Source organism: Gastrolobium bilobum, unplaced genomic scaffold, assembly GCF_033153095.1.
Source record: "Gastrolobium bilobum isolate Gb01-03AN ecotype WA unplaced genomic scaffold, APGP_CSIRO_Gbil_v1 utg45939, whole genome shotgun sequence".
In the NCBI taxonomy this organism is placed as follows: Eukaryota; Viridiplantae; Streptophyta; class Magnoliopsida; order Fabales; family Fabaceae; genus Gastrolobium; species Gastrolobium bilobum.
The window spans coordinates 220403-246809 of NW_026897233.1; the positions used below are offsets into that span (position 1 = coordinate 220403).

Sequence of the window (26407 nt, forward strand, 5' to 3'; positions counted from 1 at the left end):
CCAATGTTAGAAGAAGACAAGAGAAATTAAGAAAATCTTAAAAAGATGCTTACCATGTTGTATTGCTTTTGAATTTTGCTGAAAAAATGTTTTTTTTTTTTTAAAGAAGAAAGAAACGAGGGCCAAATATAATAAAAGGAAAAGGTTAAAATAAAATAAAATTGTAATAAATTAAAGAAGGGGAAGAAAGAGGAAAAGAAGGAAAGTTGCTAGGCAATATTTCAATCAGAAAATAAACTAATTCAAATATTATATATGTTAAAGAACAAGATGACAAGCGACATCAAAATGAATGCTCTGAAGATCTTAATTGATGAAGAGCTACATATAAATGAAAGATAAGAATCTATGCTATAAGATTTTATTAATATATTTGACTATAACAACAATATGAGGAGGAAAAAACAAAAAACAAAGAGATAAGAATAAACAAACAAACCGCTGAATGGTGATATTTTAATTTGGTGTATGATAGACAAATAACTACCCGGGCAGTGATTCTTATTTTGATATTAATCACTGATTTTGTATCTGAGTTCGGAAACGAATGGTAAATGCAAAAGGTCAATAAATCAAACGTTGACGGGGTTGCAGAGGAACATGAGCGACGATGCGGACGCGTCACTTGTAAGCCTTCCACTCCCAAGCCTCTCGTAGCTGTCAATGCAAAACAAGGAGAGGGAGAGCTGCACCTCGTGCCGAGTCCAAACTTGCTTCCTGACCCGCTCCGAGTCTCCGAGTCGACTCAGCACGGGTCTCACGCACACCATGTAGAGCCGCTTATACCCACCGAGGGCAACCACCACGGACCGAACGGACGGCGGCGGCGGAGTGGACACGTGGCGAAAGCAGAGGTGCTCCCAGAGGGAGTCGTCGTTGCGGGTGAGGCTGCACCAGAGACGGCACACAGAGGCGGCGACACCCAGCGAGGGACCGTCGAGTCGTTTAAGGATTTCCCTGAGAATGTCAATGTTGTCGTTTATGAAGAACTTGGGTCGTTTTTCTTGCTCTTCTGAACTGCTTCTTCTCTCCTGCATGTTTTCATGGTGATGCTGGTGCAGGTGCACCATAGTGAGAGAGAGAGACAGAGAGAGAGAGAGAGAGAGAGAAAGATTGTGTAGGGAGTTGAAATGGAAATGGTGGGTTCAAGAAAGAAATGGTATGTGTGAGCCTGTGAGGTGAAGGAACATAGGTGTGGGGTTTTAACTTTTAAGGGTGTGAGTGTGAGAAATATTGACTTTGGGGAAATATTAAGAAACGTGAACTTCTCAAAGGGTAAGTCGACCGTGCAAGAGATTTTTTATTTGTTAATTACTACATTACATTGTTAGATTAATTGTTCTTATAGTTGGACTTAATTGTGCATGTAGAGAGAGAGAGAGAGAGAGAGTGATTGTGAGTATCGAGGGGGAAGAGAAAGAGCCAAAAGAAAGGTCCAAAGCAAAGAACTGGAACCAATGCTATGCTTTTTTCCTCTTGTTGCTTTTCTATATAGGTTTCGGGGTAAGCAGATTTGGTGTTTGTTGTTTTTGTTGTTGTTTGCATTCTTTCCAATACCTTGGATGAGGACCGTTGTGAGAGAGAGAGAAGAAAGAGTTCACTAACTTTGAAGATCTAGTATGGCTGATCGCGCTGTATGTTGCATGAATTGTCACCGAGTATATGCAGAGTTTTATGGTTTTTTGTGGAGAGTTTGGACCATTTTTTTATGAAGAGACGAGAGGTTAAAGTCAAGTACTATTATTATTATTATTATTTATTATAAAAATATCTAGGGAGTGTTTGATTTTTAAAAATTAAAGAACATATTATAAAAAATTATAATTTGCTTGATTCCTTAAATAATATAACTACTCGGCAAAAAAAAATTATGGAACTATACAAATATCTAAATTTTTACTTTAGACTAGATTAAGTTATAAAATCAATCCACAATACAAAAAATAAAAAAGACCATACAAAATAATTTCCACATAATTAATTTTATTTATGATAAAATTTATTTTATTTATTAATAGATATATATATATATATATATATATATATATATCACAAAATTTGTAAACATCAGCATTAGTCATCAAAAAATTAACAACTCTAAAAATTATCCTGTAACTCAATCACTTGTGTTGTACAATGTGTAGTGTGGTATGTTTGATTTTTATTTTATTTTATTTTTGAAGAAAGCATGTTAGATTTTGGAAATTTATATAGTATGCAATAATGCAGATATTACTGCTATTTACTTATTTGCATAAATACCATTGCAAAAGTGAGGCTACTGTAACGTGTATCGACATTCATTTATACCTAACGGATAAGTTCGGCAAGTGCGCTGAGAAGGTTAGAAAACTTAACGTTAATTTCACGCGATGCTTAGTAATTCCAATATCAGGCTAGGGTTGACCCTCTATGGTCATAGTATCAGACCTCTTATCTTTTTATAACGTTTTTTTCTCTTCCAACGTTCGAAGCAAAACTTAGGATTCCATATCAGTTTACATAATTTGGTTAATTTATCGTTTTACATTTTTGACTTATGCTCTGGACTGTTTCTACCAAATCATATTTATTTAATTTAAATACGAAAACAATGTGTACACCCAAAGAAGATAACTAGTGGGCTAATTATAATGCAACAAATATATGTGGTGATGCTAACAATTTCCTTAGAAGAAAGAAAGATGCTGTATTTGCTTAAAGACAATAAGATGAGTTTTTATTTCCCATTCCAATCGAGTTGGCAATTGAGCATCAACAGTGCATTTTCAGAAACAAAAAGAGAATGCACTGAGGCAACCAGAACAACAATGAAATTTTGCTTATGAATCCTTTCAATAAATGGTAACGAAAGGAGGATGAATAATGCTGCACCAAAATTGCCTCGAAACTTTTTCCTTCCCTAGCTAGGCACACCAATAGAAAAGTCACACCACAAGCATTTTATGTTTTTCCACCTTGAAAAAAATTGATGTGAATTTGAATACCAACAAAGAAAAAGGCGGAACTTTCAGATCATGGTCAGGCAATCACTATTGAAATATCTAATGGGGTTGGATTTTCTCCCCACAAAGGAAAACCCCCAAGTCCTTTGAGACAGAAAGCATAAAATATAATATTATTTTAGTTACGGCACTTTGAAATTGACATTTGATTTATTAATTAGGCTTCTGAGGAGGGACTAGACCCCACTCTGCAATTTAGAGAGTGTGTCATAAGGTGTTGTTTTTATTGGGTTGGACTTGTTCGTTGGACACACTTGAGGGAAGCACTGTTCCCTATTCTTGCTCTTAGCAACTCGATAAGTGCAAAACTACAAGGAGATAGATACCCGTAAAGTTTGCAACCAAAAATTTCACCAATTTTTTTTTTTTTTTTTTTTTTTTTTTATCTCACTTCTTTGCTTTCTCCTCCAACAACTATCCTTTGTACTTTGTTGTTGTAAAGTTGTGCCCACATATTAATTGGTCAACTAGCTAGCATATCAGAGATTCTACCATTGTCATGACCATACGTCAACAAATACATATCCAGAGCAGAGTTCAATTATAGAGCCAATTATCTGTGCACCGTGGTCCATTATTACTGTGACCATACAATGAAATAATTTCATCTTTTCACTTAGCTTGTATTGGTTCCTTGTTTTCTTTATCATTGAGGAATTGTTCAATCGTCACATATATTAACACACCGGTGAACAAAAAATTTGAGGGAGTTATAAGAATATTTAATATAGATTAATTTATAATTTTTTTTAATAAAATTATATTTAAAGAAAAGTCATATACTCATATTATACTAAAAATATAAAAGAAAAGGTCAAAATGTGCTTTTTACATTTGAAGATCGCCAGTGGATCATGCTTATTTTGCGCAAAAATTAATTCAACTGGCATTCTTCTTCTTGTGTAGCACTCCTTAATTAAAAATATATATATTACAAAAAAAAATATTGTGCGTAAAAATGTTGTATAAATAATATACTAAATAATAAAATCTAGATAAAAGATATACTTTAATGATTTGTGATCACAATATTAGCACAAGTCCCTTGTGAAAAAAACTTTAAACAACATCCATAGAACAAACAAACAAGCAGGTAAAAGGTAAACAGAAAGAAGGATCGGAAAGCAAACAATGCAATGACAGCCAGTGTTCTAAATCAACGCTATAGATCATGACATTTTTCTCCTAACTACTCTCTTAGCTATAAGTGGGAAACAGTGGAATCTGATCCCTTATTTTGAAAAATTAGCTAATGGGTTGTATTTTTTTCCTTGTGCCTTTGCTTTTGCATGGGATTGAGGACTTTGTTGTTCATTAAATTCCTTGTTTCACGGGGAAGAAACTTCTTCAATCTGGAATTAAATTCCTAACTTCTAGCCTGCTATCAGAAATTTTAGATGAAAAGCTCTGACAAAGGCATCTTTGAACTGTGATATTTGAACATAAAAACAAATAACTAACTAGCTCATAGGATGCAAACAAATAATAACAAGCACAAGGGAAGAAGTTACTATTAGTGGATACAAAATTAAACTTTGTTAACATAAAATTATATCATTAGTCTTACATGAGAGTCAAACTTGCTATTACATACTTTATTTCAGTATGAACTTTAAGCCCAAATCATTCAAGCTGATGGAGAGTGAACTAATAACAACATATGTTAATAAAAATTGCTCGTTCAGAAGGAAGTGGTGCCAGTACATGTCCATGACATGACTCTGGTACCATACCCATAAGTGAGCCAAAGTAACTCAACCAAAAAAGTTAAAAGAGTGAAAAGCAGAAGCCTTAAGCATGTGATTGTGATTTTGAGACTTGTCGCCAGGGTTTGAAATTAATTTTTTAAAAGAATCGAACCGAATTAATTTAAATGGTTTGGTTCAGTTTGAAAACGATTTAGTTCAATTTGGATTGAACCTATTCTAAAAAAATAATTAAAGAAATAAAGTAATAAATATAAATATAAAAGAATCCACTAAATAAATAAATAAGAAAATTAGGGGAAAAAAGAGAAATAAAAAAAGAGAGATTTGATTTTTTAAAACCGATTTGGTTCATGAATTAATTTTTAAAAATCAGTTATATTAAATACAGTTCAGTTCAATTTTTTTTATCTTTTGTACACCTCTATTTGTCACATTACCCGATACATTTGAGAGTTTCATATAACCAAGGCCAACCTCCTCCTTCTTCTTTTTTGCCCCCTCTTTTTTTTGAGTTTTTTTCTCTTTGGCCTAAAAATAAAATTCTAAGTCTATTTTGAATTTCCTCTGCCTCCACATAACTAAGTCAAGTTTAATTCCTTTTAATATTTTGATCTTCTACACATAGGTGTTGCTCGTGGTAAATTTTGTAAAGTTTCGATTAATAATAAATACACATTTTATTTCTTATATGTCTAGAATTAACAATGAGTAAATTAAGTGGTAAATAGGCTTAGGAATTAAAGTGCTTTTACAATGTCAATCTTTGTGTAGAGATAGAATAAACTTCAACAGTACTCTGGTAAACAGGATCTGATACAATGGATATTAGCTCATCATAGGCTGCCAACAAGAAGCATGCTGGCCAGATTGGTTATGTCTATCCCCATCTGCCCTCTTTGTCAGCTGGAAGAAGAATCTATACTCCATATGGCTCGAGATTGTATCAAAATCAAGAGGGTTTGGATGGATTTAATTAATCCTGATTTCTTTAATTTGTTTTTTAGCGCAGATTTGGTTACCTAGCTGAAGATGAATTTGAATGATGTCTTGACGAGGTTTAATGCTCAATGGCCCGTTGTGTTTGCTATCACAGTTGCTTGTGCTTGGCAGTGGAGAAATGAAGTGGTGCATGGAGAAGATGATAATTGGTTGTCCTATAAAAGCCAATCGATAGAACAAAGTTCATGAAATTTCAAATGCTTGGTTACAGTATCATGATGGTAGGATTAATAGGAGATCGATTTACATTCCTGTGGGTTGGTATCCTGCGGAGACTGGCTGGATTAAAATCAACACAGATGGGGCAGCCAAAATTGCTGGTGGTGACACTGCGTGTGGGGGTCTCATAAGGGATGAAACCGGTTCCTGGATTCAAGGATTTGCCTATCATATAGGTAAGTGTTCTGCTTTTGTAGCTAAGCTGTGGGGAGTTCTTAAAGGTCTTGAATTGGCTTGGAATGAAGGCTGGAGACGGTGTTTGTTAGAAAGTGACGCTAGCTCAGTGAGCACTTTGCTCTCCAAGAGTGGAGGAGCAGCTCGAGAGTCCCGTTTGGTGACTCACATTCGAACTTGATTACATAGAGACTGAGAGGTTCAACTGGTGTATGTTTTTAGCAAAAGTAATGGATGTGCGGATGGGCTATCTAAATATCCTTTGGATCATCCACTGGAGAATAATTTTAGTGTGTTTCATTCCCCTCCGGTTGGGATTTTACCGTTATATTTGGCTGATTTCTCTTTAGTTTGTAATTCTCGTAGGATCTTTGTAAACTGAGTTTGTGTTTGAGGTCTTTTTCCCCTCCTTATTTACCCAAAAAAAAAAGAAAAAAAAAAAAAATTTCGACACAGAAAACGAGTATATAATCTGACATTCGCAAATATAAAGCTTATAACACCACAAAATAAAACATGCATATATGCAGTCGGAAACTTGTATACAATCAGATGGAGCAATTTTAAAACATGCTATTATATAAGTAATATTTTTTACAAATATATAGATTTAGCCTTCTTAAAATTCTTATTTTATTGGTCAATTATATGTAAGTGTAAGTAACTACACTTGCAGCCGTTTGTTTGTTAATTATGTGTAAATGCCATTCGGCTATTTCATCAAGTTTGATAGTGGCTGATATATCCTAATATTTTGATTCAAATAAAAATTATAAATTAATTTCAGAAAAAATAGATAAAAATATATACATTTCCAAAAATTGAATAAACTCGTAACACAAACATCCAATTATAACTCCAATTTAAAAAAAGAAAGAAAAAGAAGAAGAAGAATCAGATTTATTTTGTTAAAAAGTATAAAAGAAAATAAGAATGTATCACAAACTTCAGTGATAATTAATAATAATACTTACCATTCAAAACCACTGGCAGGAAAAGAATCAGAAACATTAATATTATTGGGCCACATGAAAGAGGCCCACAAGGTGTGCAATTCAGCCATAAGAAAAAGAACCATGGGTGTTGTTGGGTTGACACTTATGGGAGGACCAGTCCACTTTCCAGTACCACAAGTTAAAATTACATATGGATATGTGTCTATGTAATTTGTGAACTGTGGACCACACAATTCATAAATCGAGAATATGTTCAGTGACACATATGTACGAAATTTTTGGTGTATCTTATATTTTGTCAAATTATTTTTCACTTATTTTAAAATAAATTATTTATTAATAATTTGAGAAAAATAAAACAAATATCACGTTATGAGTGAGATTACGAGTAGAAGATGGTTGGAATATTCAGTGCATCCGTTTTACTGAAGCTGAAGAAATTTTCCTGAACATCTTAGCACGTGTGTCTGACTTTGAAGTACCCGTTGGATTCGACACGCATGGCACTGTAACGGTAAATTGAGAAAGCAAAAAAAACGGGGTTTAATGTTTTTAACGTTTGACTTCAGAAGCTTAATGGGGTTTGGTGGTTCCTCCTCCTCCTCCTCCTCAAGCTTTTGTTTGCAGCATAGACTTCGTCCGTTAACTAGAATAGCAATAGGTAACAGTACCTGTGTTTCCACTCGTGACTTGAGTAGCAAGAGAAAATCTTTCATACAAAGCTTTTCAGTGTCTTATCAGAAGTTTGTCGATTTTGCTTTGGATGAAACCAAACGCCACACCCACTTGGTCCCTTCGCCTTTACAGGTTTTTTTTTTTTTTTTTTTACTCTTTCTTTTGTTGTTGTTGTTGGATTATGTCCATTTTCTGATATATGGGTTCGTGTTGGAATGGTTGATTATGGTTAATTCCATTCTATTTAACAATTTTACAACTCGTTTTAGTGACTTAATTGTTGAAATTGAACTCCAAACCAATGTGGGCTTTCCCAGATAATAGTTTTTAGAAATTAATTCAGGGACAAATGAATAGATTATTTTTATGGATTTTTTTATTTTTAAAAATTGCTTTTTTGGTGCAATTGTGATGAAAGATGTGAGTTCCAGTTGCAGATATCTCCAACCAAATTTAGTAATGCATCCCTACATACCCATTACCAGGAGAGAGGGGAGGGGTAAGAGAAAAAGAAATTGAATGAACTGCCTTTAATTATTTAGGGTTTAGTTTTTTGAATGTTTTACTCAAAACTTGATTATAACTGGCTTTCCAATAGTTATGGTGAATAATGCTGAAAAGTGGTTATTAGAAGTATGGGAAAGTTTACTTTAGGGGTAAAAACTAAAACCTTTGAAAATCAAACTTTTGGATGGCAGCATTTAGTACACCATTCGATTCTTGATATATTGCAGCTACTTCCAATCTTGAAATAATTCGCAATTGATAACTTGACACTTCATGAAGACAGGAACATGTATAACAAGCAACTAAGACAATTATCAAACACACTTGTTGTTGAATACTTGAATTCTTCTTACCTCTGAACATAAATGAAATAAATTGTCACTTTGGTCTGGTCAATGTTTAATACACATTGTATATTTAATTTGAAAAAAAGAAAGAAGAAGATAAAAAAGAGTTTTGAAATTTTTTGTGTAACCATGTTGAGGATGTGGTGTACTGTTTTAATGTTAAAATTTCAGCTTCTGAGAATAGGAATATGTTTGTGAGCATTAGCTAGTTCTTTAATTAATAAGCCATTAAATCTTATAGTTTACATTTTCCTTGTTATTAAGTTATTTAATTTTCCATTTCTTTTATATTTTATTCTTATTATTATTTTAAATTGTTTAATTGAAGCACTAAATTGTTTTGTACATTCTTAGTTGTGATTTTTGCCCCTAGTTATTCGCTTGTCCTTTTCTTTATTTGCTTAGTATGTGTTGAAATTTTCTTAATTTGTTCTCCAGTGTTATTTGTGTGTATAGATCTGCAATTTACATTTTCTTATGTTGTCTGGCCAGGAGAAGTTTAATTCCATGAATTCTAAGGATGGTAAAGGAGGGCTTAGTATGCTATCATTCGAAGCTGCCAAGATTAGGCTTCTGCGAAGTTTGATCATTGAGACAGAAACAACGCAGGTTCTTTATGAAAATATGTCCATCAAACATCATATCAAATTTATATAGGATTGGTTTCCACTGCTGTCTAACAACTCAAGTCTTTATAGTAGCTGTTAATTTACTACAGCCAGAATGATTTCAAATTTTAAGTTTAGTTATATATATTTCTTCCAATCTTAATATTCTTTTTCCTTTATAAATGAAGGATCCTTCATCTAAAACAATGCATTTTAGCAGATTTAATAAGCATCCTTTTTTATCTGTTTTTATATGATATCTCTGATCCTCAGGAGTCAGGAGTCATAACACTGACCAACCCTAGTCCATTATGGTGATTAATAGTATGATCCATAATAGAATTATTTTCTCTAAACACGTTAACTTAACTATATCAAGTATTATTTCTAGTTCTCCAGACTCAAAGTCAAAATTCATATTACCAATTCTTACTGTGGAATTTCTAGTTTAGTTAATTGTACTATTATACCATTTCCATCCTTGACTGGGTTCCAGCTATTTTGAAGTAATAACTACACCATTGGGAGAAATAAGATGTCGAAGATTGCTTCTTTTCTTAATTATGTTATTATATCAATGGATCCTCCTCATGTGAGTACAAGGCATTGGATTTCAGTCCTGAGTCCAACTTCTTCCCATCTCGAATGTGAACGTGAACCTATTTTGCAGTTCCATTTCAAAGATAAAATAATTGAGAAGTCATTACTGAAGTATTCTGCAATCTTTCTTCCTGTCAAATGATGTAGAAGGTTGATTTTACAAGATGCTTACTGTTTTTTTTTGGATTGAACCTCTTATGCAGGTTTTGGATTTTGCTGTGTTTCCGAAAGCAGAATATGACGTCCCCATATTTTGTGCTAACTTTTTCACCTCCACTAGGACAAACATTGTTGTGTTGTAAGTTGGCATGCTTGTATAAATATATAAAGGACATTCTTCTTCCTTCTTTACATTTATTTGTGGAAAAGTCTAGCAATATTGCTTATCTTTGCAATTTTTAACTTATTCCTAAGCCACATTTCTGCTTATGGAAACTTATATTTGGCTATCATGAACTAACTATCCTAAAATCTTAAGTTGTTTGGTGAAGACACAAAAATGGTTTTATATTACATATCTAGCATAGCCTCAATGCAAGAGAAGTGTTGACAATGTAAAGGCCCACCCACCTTGTGCTGAAACTCAACCTTTCATTAGAAGAATAGGAGTGACAAGGATCAAACTTTGGACCACTTAATCATTGGGGCTCTAATACCATGTCATGAACCAACTATCCCAAAAGCTTAATAATAGGGATGATTTGAATGATATGGGGGTAATTATAACAGATTATGACGGGCCTTTACGGGGGCAAATCAACCTAATAATGTTATGATAGGAGGTAATTATAGTGAAATAAGGCTGATCTGAGTTAGTATGGAGTCAATAAGAGTTCTACAAATAGAGGAGTCAGTAAAGAGAATAGGGGTCAATTATCTAGCTATCTTTTAGTGAGTGAGAGTAATCTCATTGTAAAGGGCTTGCCCTTGGAGCGCAATGAGCTAGTGCCTCTTTTCTGAGTGTTATCATCATACATTTTATTTTTTCAAATAATAAAGTTTGTTGATTTCTACCCAAATAGAGGAGTCAGTAAAGAGAATAGGGGTCAATTATCTAGTTATCTTTTAGTGAGTGAGAGTAATCTCATTGTAAAGGGCTTTCCCTTGGAGCGCTATGAGCTAGAGCCTTTTTTCTGAGTGTTATCATCATATATTTTATTTTTCCAAATAATGAAGTTTGTTGATTGCTACCCTTGTTCTATTTAATAATCTGCCATTATTAGGTTGATTTGCTCCTTTAACAGCCCCTATCATAATTACCCCGTATCATTCAAATCATCCCCATCACTCATTGTATTAGATGAAGACATACGAGTGGTAAATCATTCAGTTTTAACTTCAGAATATAAGTCATCTTCTGATCTATGTAAATATATGCTTTCGGGATATATACAACTTTAAACTTTATGTCTTCATTTGGATGTGGTAAACATTTTATGTCTTCAGAAATGGCAATGCAACATTTTCCCATCCATGAAAAGTTTATCACTAATTATGAAAACTTACCTTGAGTTGCTTTACATTAGGAAGTTGAAGTGTAAATCATTCAGTTTTAACTTCACAATATAAGTCATCTTCTGATCTATGTAAATATATACTTTCGGGATATATACAACATAAAACTTTATGTCTTCATTTGGATGTGGTAAAAACCATTGTTTTGTTGTCTACTAATGTCACTAAAGTAGGGTGTATCTAGTATCAACTAGTCTCATTAGCAGGTGACGGGTCTTTGATTGAACTTTGGTAAAAGAAAATACCATATTTCCATAGGTTTCAATTTACTTTCCTAATCATTTTAAGGGAATGCTTCATTCTTTCATGAAATAGGCTCATGTCTATGTTCTTGTTTGAAAGATCTCAATGTTACTTTAGTTAGAAAATAGTAGCTGTTTTACTATAAGTGCCAAGCCCTTTAGTTTACTATTGTTGAACCTTGAAGAGGATGAAGTTTAGCCCTAATCAGAAGAACTAAGATCCTTACTTGCAGTGCTCATTTTCTCTTTAAAATGTGGTTTTGGAAATAGAGAACTCTGAAACCTTAGTTCAATAATTTTGCTACATCTATTATCATCTCATGATGTCATATACAAGATAAAGGAGATTTGGCATTGAGAGTGTCTTTGATTGACTGTTTAAATTTAAGTTATACGTACCAAAATCATCCTTATTGCCTGTACTTTTCATTTTCTTAATTCTTATAATTATAGCTTTAGAATCCAGTTTAGAGCTGAAGTGGATTTACCTTAATTTGAATTTATAGGCTTCTGTACGATAGGTATCCTGTTGATCTAATATTTGAAGTACATCTTAGAACAAGTATTAGATGAAGCCACTATAGATGAGAAAAAATATGCCTTTCTTGATCTGTAACTACAAACACAAGAATCTTATTTGCCGCATCTCTATTAAATTTTGTCAGCTGTGGAAGACTGCTATAGTGCCATCATTTTTTATCTATTGTCAACCTTCTCAGGTTGCATTGCTTCTCCTTCAATTTAAATGCATTTAGTCATTTCAGTGCATGTGCTTTACATAATTGACACTTCGGACTTGACCAAAATGAAGCCTAAACTGAATCCATGAAGAATGATGTGACAGGCTGCAGTGCTCACCTTTTCTCCCCCAATATTTTTTACACCATAAACGTCTTAGAAGTCTAACTTTTCTTCACTGATGTCATTGGCAATGTGATAAAGGTTTCCCACTGTGCCATTTATTGCTTCAAACATTAAGAACAAATTTCTATATGTAATGTGGATCACTAACTTTGCATTAATGATGACAGGGACCTGAACCCCTTGCATGATATCATCAATCAGCAGGACTACAAGGAAAAGTATTTTAAAAGCTTAATTCCTCTTGGCCTTAAATATGCTGAGGTAACTGCAAATATCGTAGGAAAATTACAAGAAAAGAATTGTTGGTCGAAATTATTTTCAGTTTAGGAACAGTTAACCACTGAACTGTGTAACATTGTTAAAAAGTTAGGTGAATGAGTAACTACTTCTTGACCTGATGAACCACACGAGTGATTAATTGTTCTATAACTGGATATACTTTTATCAAGAATTCCTTCTTTGCAGTTTTCCCATTATAGTAGTCTTGGTTCTTTAATTAAAGACAACAAGTGTGCGTCTCTGTTCTTGTGTTAATTATACTAGTTCTCTCTAAAAGGAATAAGTGCATTGACTGAGCACAAACTTCATGCAGATTTTTCCATGGGGAGGGAAACTCACAAGTGAGTCTATAAAGTTCTTTTCACCGATTGTCATTTGGACAAAGTTTACTTCAAGCCCACAAAAATATGATACTCTGTATTCTGCTTTCAGGGATTATTACGAGGTAATTAACCCAAGCATCATGTTCAGTTTTATGAATATGACAATTCATATTTTGCTAAGTGATATATTTAGTAACCTTTGCAACAGTTGAACCTATAAATGTATTATTTTAATCTTGATGACTGTCCCCCTTGCAGATATGGTTGGAATTGATAGATAAAGCAGTTAAGGAGACAGATGGATCTCAGATTTTCCGCAATCTTGAAGCACAACATAGATATCTAACATGGAGAGCCGAAAAGGTAGTTCAGATTTGTCTCAAATGTTTTTTAATAGTCAGTCATTCGATTGGTGATCTGGCCATAAGAATACATATGTTTGTCGTGGTGTTATGAAGCAGCTCTCTCCCAAGAGTCTCACCTATTAGATGAAAATACATGAATGATATTATATTATCATCTCTAACACTTCACTTCACGCAAGAGCCCCTTGAGCTTGAAGCGTGGGCAATGCACACATTCATAGAAGCTCTAAACCACTTGGTTATAGAAGCTTTGATATCATGTCAAAAACCAATGATCCAAAAGCTGAATAGCGCTTGTTAAGTGAAGAAAATGGATGGTTTTATATTAACATCTCCAGCACATGGAACTTGATCCTCTCATGTTAGATTATCACATAATCTTGTCATGTGAAAACTTTATGTTTATCTCTCTGAATAGATTTTCACTAATTTTGGTAGGGCTCCACCTCACCTTAATGTTCATTAAGAGAGATGTATGCATCAATTTTCACATTACAAGGTCATGTAAAAATCTAACATCAGATGATCCATTCTTGGAGGTTGTTATTGGTTTAGGATTTTCTAATTCAGCGAGAACTTCACTCATTTAGCATCAGTTGAAAATAAATAGATGATAATATTATCAAACAAGATTTTTAGGCTGGTGTCGGATGGGAACATCAATGTCCTTAAAAGATCTAGCTAACTTTTTGTTTCTAAAACAATTTATAAAAGCTATTTTCTACATACAAATCAGAACTCTTGCTTTGAATTATATAACATTTCACATAAAGTTTGAATTGAAGTTTTGAACTATATAACAGTGGAACCAATCTAACATGTACTTGAATTTAGAATGTATAGTTCATTTCTAGTTTTTTTCTTTCTTTCCCTCAAATGGGCCTGGTTCACGGAACTATTTGTGAAATAGGATCCAGGACAAGGTGTTTTGAAGAAGCTGTTAGGGGAGACTCTAGCCAAGGTAGCCCAAATTTGAGGTCGGGTTTCATTTGTCTACAATCTAGTATTACAGAGCCTTACTTCCAGTTTTATCTGATAGGATTTGTTGAGAAGCTTTCTCTTTAATGGAGTGGATGAACTAGGAAGCAAAAAGTTCAATGATTATTTTCCTCACTACTGCAGCGAGGATGGAACTCTAAATAAGAAAGCCAGTATTATTGGGAAGTCTTTTGAAAATCGCCCATGGGATGCAAGAGGAGAATTCCTTGGTAACATATTTTTAAATCGGGTTTTGTTCAATTTCTGCTTTCTTTTCATCTCTTTTCACCGTCTTTTGTTATTTTGTGCTCCCCTCTTATCATTGTGTTTATGTCCTCCCATCAAGATACTACAAATAAAAAACCATTCTGTGAATCATGGATTGTTTCCTCTACCTTATCTTCCTTGGTACAATAAATGTTCTGCATATTTATCTCAGTGGCATCATCCATGTATTTTGTTGTAAATATTGGTTATTTTATTATTATTATTTGTTGTATTGGGCCAAGTCCATTAGGTCAAATATTAGGGTTTTCATTCTCTATAAATAGAGACCCCTTTGTACAGATTATTTACACAATTCAATAATATCAGAATACCTTTTTTCAAGTTGATATCAGAGCTCTCGATCCTGAGGGCTCTGCTTCCGCACCTATTGTCTTTAGAACAAAACCTTTTATTCTTTTCGTCTCTCGCTGCCATCAGCCGCCACAGGAAATTTTTTTTCCGGGGACCTCTTGGACCGAGAAGACCTCTGTTTTTCCTCATCAAACACCTTCAGTCACGTTAAAAATCAGATCGCTGTTACTGTTCATCACCACTGTTACTGTTCATCGCGTTTTTTTTTTTTTCCCCCAAACAAGACAGAATCTGTTTCAACGCGTTTGGACCTTTTCCCGGCGGTTTTTCAACTCCGACCAGCCCCAGATAGAACCGCGCTCGCCGGACGACGCTGCCCCAGAAATCTCAGCCCGGAAGACCACCGCACGCGCCTCTCCTTCATCGGCGCGTGAAGCCCACTCGCAAACCACTCCACCGGCGCGTGGGGGTGGTTCTCGGCGGCGGACCAGTACAGTTCTTCTCGTCTCCTTGTCTTCTTTCTGGATCTGTGTTGTTTTCTCAGATCGGACATCGTTTGGTATTTTTTCCGTATTTTTTGGCTTCTTGGAGCTTTTCTTTGACCATTTTTTGTGCAGTATGGCCTCTTCTCAAAGGAGTTCCTTTACAAGGTTTTATGATGGTACATCTTCTAGACCTAAGAGAGATGATCGATGGTGTTCTTAATGTAAAAGAATAAGTCATATCAAGGATTTATGCTTTCGCCTCCATGGAAAGCAAACTGTCTTAGAAAAGATAGCAAGGATGCGTGGTCAAGCGCATTTTACTTCCTTTGAAATAACCCCTGCACCTAATGAGACCCAACCTGCATTTCGTCCAGATGAGTTGGAACGGCTCCGAACCATCCTTGATTATCTGAGTAAGCCATCTAATACTAATGCTTTGGCTATGACTAATATGAGCTCCAAAACTCATTCTTTCCCTTCTTCATGTAATGATTTTAAACATTCTTGGGTTGTTGATTCTGGTGCTACTGATCATATGGCTTGTTGTGCTGACTCCTTTACTTCTTATCATCCTACCATTGGAACTCATACAATAGCCATAGCTGATGGCTCACATACATCAGTTGCGGGTTCTGGTGACATAAACTTACAGCAGTCCTTACATCTTAAAGATGTTCTTCATGTTCCTAAACTCTCCACGAATCTTCTTTCTATTCATAAAATTACAAAAGATTTGAATTGTACTGTAACCTTCTTCCCTACCCATTGTGTTTTTCAGGATCTCGCCACGGGGAAGACGATTGGTAGTGCTAAAGAGCAAGGTGGGTTGTACTATCTGGTGTCACAATCTCCCGCAAATAAAGTAACAGATCACATCTTGATGTCTCATGGTCAATCAACTGCTGATTCTTTGATTTGGCTTCATCATAAGCGCTTGGGACATCCTCCATTTGGTTTACTCAAGTCTTTATTTCCTTCATTGTTTTTGTCTAAGCCTATTGAGTCTTTTCATTGTGATGTTTGTGAATTTGCTAAGCATCATCGTGTGTCTTTTCCTTCTAGTAGTACTAAGAGTGTTGATCATTTTGATCTTATTCATTCTGATGTTTGAGGTCCTTCTAAAGTCCCTCATGCTTCTGGAAATAGATGGTTTGTTTCTTTTATTGATGATTGCACTCGTGTAACTTGGGTTTACTTAATGCGTGAAAAGTCTGAGGTACCACAACTGTTCTTTCAATTTTATAAAATGGTTGAGACCCAATTTGGTAGGAAAATCAAGAGACTAAGAACAGATAATGGTACTGAATATGTTAATAACAGTTTTTCCCAATTTATACGAAATAACGGTATGATTCATGAACTTACTTGTGTTGACACCCCTCAACAAAATGGGGTTGCTGAAAGAAAAAATCGTCACCTTCTTGAAGTGGCTCGTGCATTAATGTTTCAGACACATGTACCCAAATACTATAGGGGAGATGCTATTCTTACTGCTGCATTCTTGATCAACCGTTTACCCACTCGGGTCCTTGACCATGTAAATCCTATTCACTCTATAACTTCTTTTTTCCCTTCTATTCCAACTATGAGTCTTCCTCCACGAGTGTTTGGGTGTGTTGCTTTTGTTCATGTTCATAAACATCATCGCAGTAAGTTGGATCCTAGGGCTATTAAATGTGTTTTTCTTGGTTATGTTCCTGATAAGAAAGGCTACAAGTGTTATCAAACTGGTAGTAGGAAATTTTTTGTTTCTATGGATGTTACATTTCAGGAATCTGAGTCATTTTTCCATGGTCCTCATCTTCAGGGGGAGAATCCTTCACCTCCCTTCTTTGAGTCTTCAGTGTCTACTCCTTTACCTGTGTCAGTTTATCCTCCTCTTGTTCCTGTTTCTCCTGTGTCTCATCCTCCTGTGAGTGATCCTCTTGTGACTGATCCTCCTGTGACTGATACATTCAGTACACCAGAGATACGGAAGATTAGGACACCTGAGTTGGTATATCAAAGAAGGAAACAACCCACATTGCCTCAGCAGCAACCTCAATCGTCTGAACCACTGGTAAGTCCTGAATCTCATATTTCTGATCATGATGTTAATACTTCTGATGACTTACCCATTACTACTGATTATGATGATTTACCCATTGCTCTTAGAAAAGGAAAAAGATCTTGTCCCAAGAAATCTTGTTCCTTTTGTCCCTCTTGTACTCAGTACCCTATCTCCTATTTTGTTTCCTCTGCTAATCTTTCTGTGCAGCACAAAAGCTTTGTTTCAGCACTAGACTCTATTGCAATCCCAAAATCAGTACATGAAGCCTTGAAAGATGGGAATTGGGCTCAAGCCATGTAAGAGGAGATGAATGCATTGGAGGAAAATAAAACATGGGAGGTTATTGATAGACCTAATGGAAAGAAAGCAGTATGGTGCAGATGGGTTTATGCCCTGAAATATAATTCTGATGGAACTCTTGAGAGATACAAGGCTCGATTAGTTGCCAAAGATTACTCTCAAACCTATGGCATTGATTATGAAGAAACATTTGCTCCAGTTGCAAAGATGAATATGGTGAGAGTCTTGTTATCCCTTGCTGCCCATCACAATTGGGATATAAATCAATTTGACGTGAAGAATGCTTTCCTCAATGGTGAGTTAGAAGAAGAAGTTTACATGTAAATCCCGCCTGGTTTTGATTGGGTGAAGGGAGAAAATAAAGTTTGTAGATTAAAAAAGGCCTTGTATGGATTGAAGCAGTCACCTCGTGCCTGGTTTGGAAAGTTTACTAAGGTTATGATGACCTTAGGATACAGACAGAGTCAAGGAGATCACACTCTTTTTTTCAAGCACTCCCAAAATGGGAAGCTTACTGTGCTCCTTGTATATGTTGATGATATTATTATCACAGGTGATGATTTTGTGGAGAGACAGATTCTGCAAACACGGCTTGCCTCTGAGTTTGAAGTCAAAGACCTTGGGAAACTGAGATATTTCCTAGGGATAGAAGTAGCTCATTCGAGCAAAGGAATTTTTATCAGCCAGAGGAAATATGTTCTTGATCTTCTCAAAGAAGCAGGAAAGCTCGGGTGTAAACCCTCTAATACTCCTATTGAGCAGAATCACAAGATAGGCTATAAAGAAGAAAGTCCTCCAGTTGATAAAGGACAATATCAACGGCTAGTTGGGAAATTAATATATCTGGCACATACTAGACCAGACCTAGCTTATGCTGTTAGTGTTGTCAGTCAGTTTATGCACGATCCAAAGGAGAAACACATGCAGGTAGTAGAGAGAATTCTTCAGTATCTTAAAGCTACTCCTGGTAAAGGATTGTTATTCCGACGTGATGGCAATCTCTCTTTAGAAGTCTACACTGATGCTGATTATGCTGGATCTGTGACTGACCGTCGATCTACTACTGGTTATTGCATGTTTCTCTGTGGTATCTTAGTGACATGGAGAAGTAAGAAACAAGATGTGGTTGCCAGATCAAGTGCAGAAGCTGAATTTCGAGCTATGGCTCAAGGCATTTGTGAGTTATTGTGGCTGAAAATTGTACTTGATGATCTCAAAATAAAATGTGAGGGACCTATGAAGCTGCTATGTGACAATAAGTTCGCTATTTGTATAGCTCATAATCCGGTTCAACATGATCGGACTAAACATATTGAGGTCGATCGCCATTTCATCAAAGAGAAACTTGATAGCGGGTTGATTACCACCCCATACATTCTCACTGGGCGTCAATTGGCTGATCTATTAACAAAGAGACTTTCTCCAGACAGATTTCAAGAACTTACTAGCAAGCTGGGAATGATAAATATCTATTCCTCAGCTTGAGGGGGAGAGTGTTGTAAATATTGGTTATTTTATTATTATTATTTGTTGTATTGGGCCAAGCCCATTAGGTCAAATATTAGGGTTTTCATTCTCTATAAATAGAGACCCCTTTGTACAGATTATTTACACAATTCAATAATATCATAATACTTTTTTTCAAGTTATTTTATGTTCATTGGTTGCTTGAAGGTGCTGAACTGGCAGTTTAATATGAGATGCCAGAGACCTTGTTGTAGTTTCACGATTAAGAATGAGATAATTTCAGTAATGAAATAGTTGTTTCGTTTTGCAAGCCAGCAAATATTATTGTAGAAGCAAGCACTTATTAGAGCATACTATCTATCAAGCAATCTTCGGAATTCTAATGGCATCTGGCATATAATTTTTAATGATCCTTCAACAGTGTTGATGTTGATCTTTAAAGGTCAACGTTATGCTTAATGTGGTGCTGACATTTGATCCTTGGAATATTTCAGGTGATTGACAATAGAAGCTTGCTCACACGTTTGAAGTCAAACTCTTACCAGGCATGTTACTGTTTAAAATTTTGGTGGTTGCGTTTCTACAAGCATGCAAAGCTCGTGTTGCCCACTGGAATGTTTGTCCATAGTTAATAGCCTTAAACAATTATCATATTGGTTATATCAATTATCAAGATGCTTGTAATTTTCTTTTCATGCTATTTCTTTTTATACAAATTCTTACACGCAAAGAACACGGCTATAAACAAATCTCAACACCATGACTGTCTACATATTTGTAATATTAAAATTCATATTGTAAGATTCGAATCTTGATTTATCTGCAGCTGTGGTGTAGGGAAATATATTCTAGTACTGAAGACTCAGTACATCATTTACTTAATTTGAAAATAATAATATATTTATTTTACCATTTTACCCTTTTTTTGTATGGTTATTTTCTCCTAAACCATTATCTTTTTTTACTTTTAGTAAAGGAGTACATACTACAGTGGTACCAAAAATATGCTCGTTGTGTAGGTGTGAGATTAATATAGTGTGTAAACTCTTATCCCTTGTGCTAAACTAAAGTTCTTTTGTTAAGCATATGATTTCATTTTGATCAGAATTCCCAACGTTAGTATGTAAATAAATTAGTTTATAGAAGCTGAAATTCACTTTTCATCATGGTTAATTCACTTGTCGCTAGAAGAAGGAATGCATGCAATAAGAGAATCGTTCCTTACTGCTTTACTTTTCTACCTTGTTGTCGTCTCCATCAAATCATTTTTTTCTTCTCACCTTCATCGTTCATTTTAGGTTATGCACTAAATATTGAGTCAGGCGGAGAGAATAAAGAAGAATCAATAAGTGGGGCTATCTTTTCCTTCTTGGTTTATTCTTGTATTGTTGCTTACAGTTACAGCCTTATAGGCTGCCATTTTATTCATTATTATTTTATATCTCAGAATTACATTAATCCTTTTTATTATTATTTACATTAATCTTTAAGGTCCCTTCTGTTGTTCAAAACTCTCTGGAGTTCATTTTTCACTCATTTCTCGTCATTTGATAAATTCATTTTTGAAATTAATAAATTAATTTCAACACGAATGATATAAAAACAGTGCAAGTCAAAGAAATAAAGAAACATCGGTTTGATTGTGTTTTGATTCTTTTTGTTTTTATAACTATTTTGTAAACGAGTTAATGAAATGTGTTTTTTTATGTTTGTTTTTTTTTTAATTAAAAGTCAAAACATGAAACAAAAATAACTCAGATATATTTTGTAAATTTGATTTAAAAAACATTTTTAATTTTTAATTTTTTTTTATAAAATAGGCTTTATCAAAATGATTTTTTTCTAAAAATTAAAAAACTCTTTTGAAACATATATCGAACATGCCAATCATCTCTTCCGCATTATTTCTCTTATTTTGACAAACCATCCCCAAAATAATAATAATAATAATTAAAAATGGAACGATTAATTCATGATACTTTAATTCATTGAATAACTATCTTTATATCAGAACATTGTGATTAAATTATTAAAAAAAAAGGTTTTTTTGTAGCATTTCTATTCATGTCCCTACACATAGGAGCCTAAGGGGGTATTTGGTAGAGGAATTTTTTTGAGATTCACGGGAAATTGATATTGAGATTCTTATTTATCCACATATGGTAGATGGATTGAGAAAAAAATTTCGGGAATCTAATTTTTCAATGATTTTGATTTGTGAACCATTTGTATGCCAAAATGTCATCCAATAATACCACCAAGGGAGGTGGTATTATTAGATTCTCAGGTGATGGAAAAATTTATTTTTAGAACAAAATACCTTGTGTTTTTCGACAAGAATGATGCCGAAAGCGTATACAAAAAATGGCTAAACAGAATGTTAGGATTTTCATAAAAGAGTAACCCTTTGGTTCTCAATTTCATTTAACAAAATAACAAAATTCAATACCCACAATAAGAGTCATAAGCACCCTTTTATAGACTAATTATAAATTGATCCAAAATTTAAAATTCAAAATCTAAAATCCTAAGAATAAGGAAAATACCTAAAATAAATATAACGGTAATTCACTTTTAAAAATAAATAAATAATTACAATTAAATCATTTAAAACACGTTCCAAATCTTATATATCAAATTATGCCAAAAGTGTTGCTTTTCTTTTCTTGCCAAACAAATCATAATCATATTTGTTGCTTCATTTGGACATAAATTTAATTGTAATTTGTTATATTTCAAATTATTGATGCTTATTGGGCCACAATTCTGGTTGACTATGGGCTTCTTGAATCAATGGTTAGGTCATACGCAATGGGTCAACTCTAAGTGCATTATTCTTCCCTACTAGAAAAAGATTCATCCTTGAATCTTCCTCATCTTCATTGATCTCGATCTATTTAGGTCAAATGATAATTCTTCCTCTATTAGATTTCATCATTTGATTCTCCATCAGAATGATCATCATAGACTCGATGATTATTATAAACTGATTTTCATCGTAAGTTGAATAATTATCATAAATTAGATAATCATCATAAATTGGATTATCATCATACATTGGATAATAATCATAATAAGGATTATAATCATAAACTTTAAAGTTAGGAATGTTGAGTTGCATCTCTATATATTGAAAAGTGAACTGATTTTCAGGTCGTGCTCTCCAATTTCGTCCCTGGTTTACAATCCCCAAAGGATTGGCGTCCTCCTCTTCATCACCAGATGTGTCCTCTAATTCCATTCCTTCTTCGGAATGAATGCCCAACTTTGTTCTTGCAAGTCGCCGCCCTAAATCTTGGATTTTCATGCTCTGCGCCTCTACAAGTTGTCGCTTAAAAATTTGGATTTTCTCACTATGTGCCTACACGAGTCGTCACTCCAAATCTTTAATATTCTTGCTTTGCGCCCGCACAAGTAGTCGCTCAAAAACATGGATCTTCTTGTCCAACGCTTACTCAAGTTGTTGCTTAAAATCCTAGATCCACCTTTTGAGCTCATCATTTTCTGTGTCTCGCAGGTAAACCTGACGCGATTGTCTATCTCCTTCATGAACGAATCCACGTCCTCTACCCTCATGACTCTGTTGTCGTCGACCTCCACAATTCTGTTCAGCCATTGGTTGAAGACAACCTAGTGCTTTGATATCAAATGATGTCGAAGCAGTACCTCATTGGCTAAGCAAAAAGAAAAACTGAACGCAAGGTTTGCGAGTAAAAACTTTTTCTCTTTTCTGAATTTTATTTAACTAAGAAAATGAAATAATAATAAGGTTCTTCAAGTCTTAAATAGGCAAACAAAATAAAATGAAAATAAAATCAAACATAATCAAAAGGAATCATGCTCAATCAAAGGAGATAACGCACACTCAAACATAATCTAATAAATAACAAAAAGTTAAATAACTAACAATTATTCAAAAACCCTCAATTATGGAAAAGCCCAAGACTACTGCTGCTCATGGAAATGCGACGAGTCTTGCGCATAAGCCCATTTAGAGTTGTATATCCAAATTTGAGCCCAATCTAAGTCAATCAGCTAAGGTGCATCATCCTCTCCCGCTAAGAAAAGATTCGCCCTCGAATATATGTCATCTTCATTTATGTCAACTTCTTCAGGTGGGAATCCAAGTGGCAACTCTTCTGCTACAATATCATCAAATTTCCTAATTAAGGGTAGATCTTTTGAATGCAATTCTTTGATATGCTTGGAATGTTCATCTACATTTGAACTAAACTGCTTGGGAACTATAAATAATGCAAGTTCTAAGGGAGTAAGTGGAAAAAACCCATAAACTATCCCAAAAGGACTATTGCCTATAGTTTGGTTGAAGGCAACCTAGTGCTCTGATACCAAATGATGCCGAAGCAGTACCCCATTGCTAAACAAAAGAAAAACTGAACACAAGGATTGCGAGAAAAAACTATTTCTCTTTTCTGAATTTTATTTAACCAAATAATAATAGGGTTCTCCTAGCCTTATATATGCAAACAAAATAAAATCAAACATAATGAAAAGGAATCATGCGCAATCAAAGTAGATAACACGCACTCAAACATAATCTAAGAAATAACAAAAAAGGTAAATAACTAACAATTATTGAGAAACCCTAAATCATGGAATAAACTATAGAAAAGCCCAAGATTGTTGAAGCACATGGCAACGCGAAGAGTCTTGCTTAGAAGTCCATTTAGATTTCGTTCTCCAAATTTGAGTCCAATCCAAGTCAATCAACTCGGGTGCATTATCCTTCCCCCATTAAGAAAAAATTCGCCCTCGAATTTGTGTCATCTTCATTGATGTCAACCTCTTCGGGTGGTAATCCAGATAACAACTCTTTTGGTACAATATTATCAAATTCCCTAATTAAGTGTAGAACTTGTGAATGTAATTCTTTGATATGCTTGGAATGTTCATCTACATTTGAACTAAACTGCTTGGGAATTAGAAATAATGCGAGTTCTAAGGGAGTAAGTGGACAAATCTGTAGACTATCCCAAAAGGACTATTGACTGTAGTTAGGTTCAGTGATCGCATCTGTGATCTGTCATAGAAAAATAATGCTTGAGATAACTTAGAGTCTCATTCCTCTTGACAATCTCAAATTAAACTTATACCAAAAGCTAAATTGTTATCTCCATGGAGCATGAGGTTGCCATGTCTGTTATGCCCAAGTTCATAATTTTGCTTGCAAACTAAAGATTTCTTGAACGAATGATCATTCGTCATAACATATTTGGATAGAATTTCAGCTTTGTCAAAGATATTAGAATTTCTAGTAATTGACTTTACACTGAAATCACTATAAAGGATTTCTTCCTTATATGGATTCTTATCGTCTGGCTCCCTATCATACTCATCATAGACATGGAATTTGTCATAGACCGGAGTATCAACAATTAGATTCTCATCATCTTCCTCTCCGTCAGATTCATCATAGATAGAGACCTCGTCATAGAGTGGGTACTTTTTGTTCTTCTCTTCATCGAATTCGTCATAGATAGGGATATCATCATAGATCGGAGCTTCAATAAGCATCACAATCTGCTGATTTGGAAAATTTGTAGTGATATGTCAATCCTATGACACTTGAAACACCTCTACACCGCAACACCAATCTTTTTTGCTTCATCATTAGTTTATCCTTCTTTGTTCGCTGGTTTAGGATTAGAAAGAGTCTTCCTCACACTAGTGTTAGTTGCTAAGCTCAATAGCTCATAGCTGTCAGAAAATGTATGTTTAAATTTTAAAGTACCTCCCTTTCTCTTACATTATCCCTCTACCTTTAATGCCAGTTGACTTACATCCTTATATGACCAATACTGATGCAGGTATACGACATCTGAGATCATAGTTCACAGTCATCTCAGGCAATGAGCAATCAATTGTTCGTCTTCCTCTATGATATCGCATCATATCCGTAGATGGTAATATTCAGAGGATGTTATTTAACTGACAGGTCTCGCTGCTTGAGATTATGGTACTCAATAAATGCCCCGTACCAGTAACAAATATATAAGATTTTGTTGCAATAGTTTCTTCATCTTATTCCAACTCTTGATCTTCGATTTCCCTTATCTGATTCGTTGCTACTTAATGTGTTCCCTCCAAATTGAGGCATACTTACTCAATTTGATAGCAACCAATTTGACCTTCTAGTCTTATGTCAAGTCTTTGATGTCAAAGACCTTTTCAATGGTGTATAACCAATCGATAAACTCATATAAATAAGTGGCGCCCTCGAATTCCGAGATTTCAATATTCATCCCAATATTGCAAAAAAAAAGATAGATTGGCAAGTCGATTTTGTCTTTGTCGCTCCTTCCTTCCTCATGAGACAATCTTTTAGACTTCATTCCTTCATTTGACTCGTCCAACTATGTTAGGGTAAACAGTTGCTCGAGCTCCTGAATTTGTCTATCTTGTTCTGCCATTGTAACGGCCAATGCAACTACAATTGTGTGTCTCGTGCATTGATGTGTGGTAGTTTGTTGTCGTCGTTAAGGGTGTTATGAAGCCCTCTACCGTCACTACCCCGACCCTGTCGTCCACAACATCGACCTCGACCGCCATTGTTTTGTTCAGCTATTTATGTGACAACCAGAACTCTGATTACCAAATAATGCCGAAACGCAAAGAAAAGATGGCTAAACAGAAAGTTAAGATTTTCACAAAAGGGTAATCTTCTGGTTCTCAATCTCAATTAACAAATAACAAAATTCAACTCTCACAATAAGGGTCACAAACCCTCTTTTATAAACTAATTATAAATTGATCCAAAATTCAAAATCTAAAATCCTAAGAATAAGGATACCTAAAATAAATATAACAGTATTTAACTTCTAAAAATAAATAAATAAATAATTATAATTAAATCATTCAAAATATGTCCTAAATGTTATTTCTCAAATTATGTCAAAAGTATTGCTTTTCTTTTCTTGATAAAAAATTCATAATCATATTCGTTGCTTTATTTGAATTTGAATTTGATTATAATTTGTTATATTTTAAATTACTGCTTCTTTTAACAATTGAGTAATACTTATTGGTTGAGCCAGATGCATTGAGCCAACTGTAACTGCGTAAAAAAAACTCCCTCCTCTCTCTCTTCTCTCTGCACCATCATCAGTTCCATGCTTTACAGAAAATACAGAAGACAAACAA

At 34.5% G+C, this 26407-nt stretch overlaps 2 protein-coding genes across 3 annotated transcripts; one reads left to right on the forward strand and one right to left on the reverse strand.

The window, feature by feature from the left end:
- Window positions 1-572: 572 nt before the first annotated feature.
- Window positions 573-1070, reverse strand: LOC133305035 (F-box protein SNE). Its single transcript, XM_061505142.1, has one exon. It carries the CDS (start codon window positions 1068-1070, stop codon window positions 573-575), a length of 498 nt encoding a protein of 165 aa, XP_061361126.1.
- Window positions 1071-7456: 6386 nt separating this feature from the next.
- Window positions 7457-20081, forward strand: LOC133305050 (phytochromobilin:ferredoxin oxidoreductase, chloroplastic). Of its 2 annotated transcripts, XM_061505170.1 has the most exons (9): window positions 7457-7869; window positions 9084-9200; window positions 10003-10097; window positions 12588-12681; window positions 13013-13144; window positions 13281-13385; window positions 14298-14348; window positions 14427-14595; window positions 19741-19879. In XM_061505170.1, the coding sequence occupies exons 1-9, from the start codon at window positions 7609-7611 to the stop codon at window positions 19746-19748; spliced, it is 1032 nt and encodes a 343-aa protein (XP_061361154.1). In that variant the 5' UTR covers window positions 7457-7608; the 3' UTR covers window positions 19749-19879. The 2 variants fall into 2 exon arrangements, with proteins under 2 accessions (XP_061361154.1, XP_061361155.1); XM_061505171.1 differs by lacking the exons at window positions 14298-14348; window positions 14427-14595 and having other exon boundaries at window positions 19741-20081.
- The last annotated feature ends 6326 nt before the right edge of the window (window positions 20082-26407 follow it).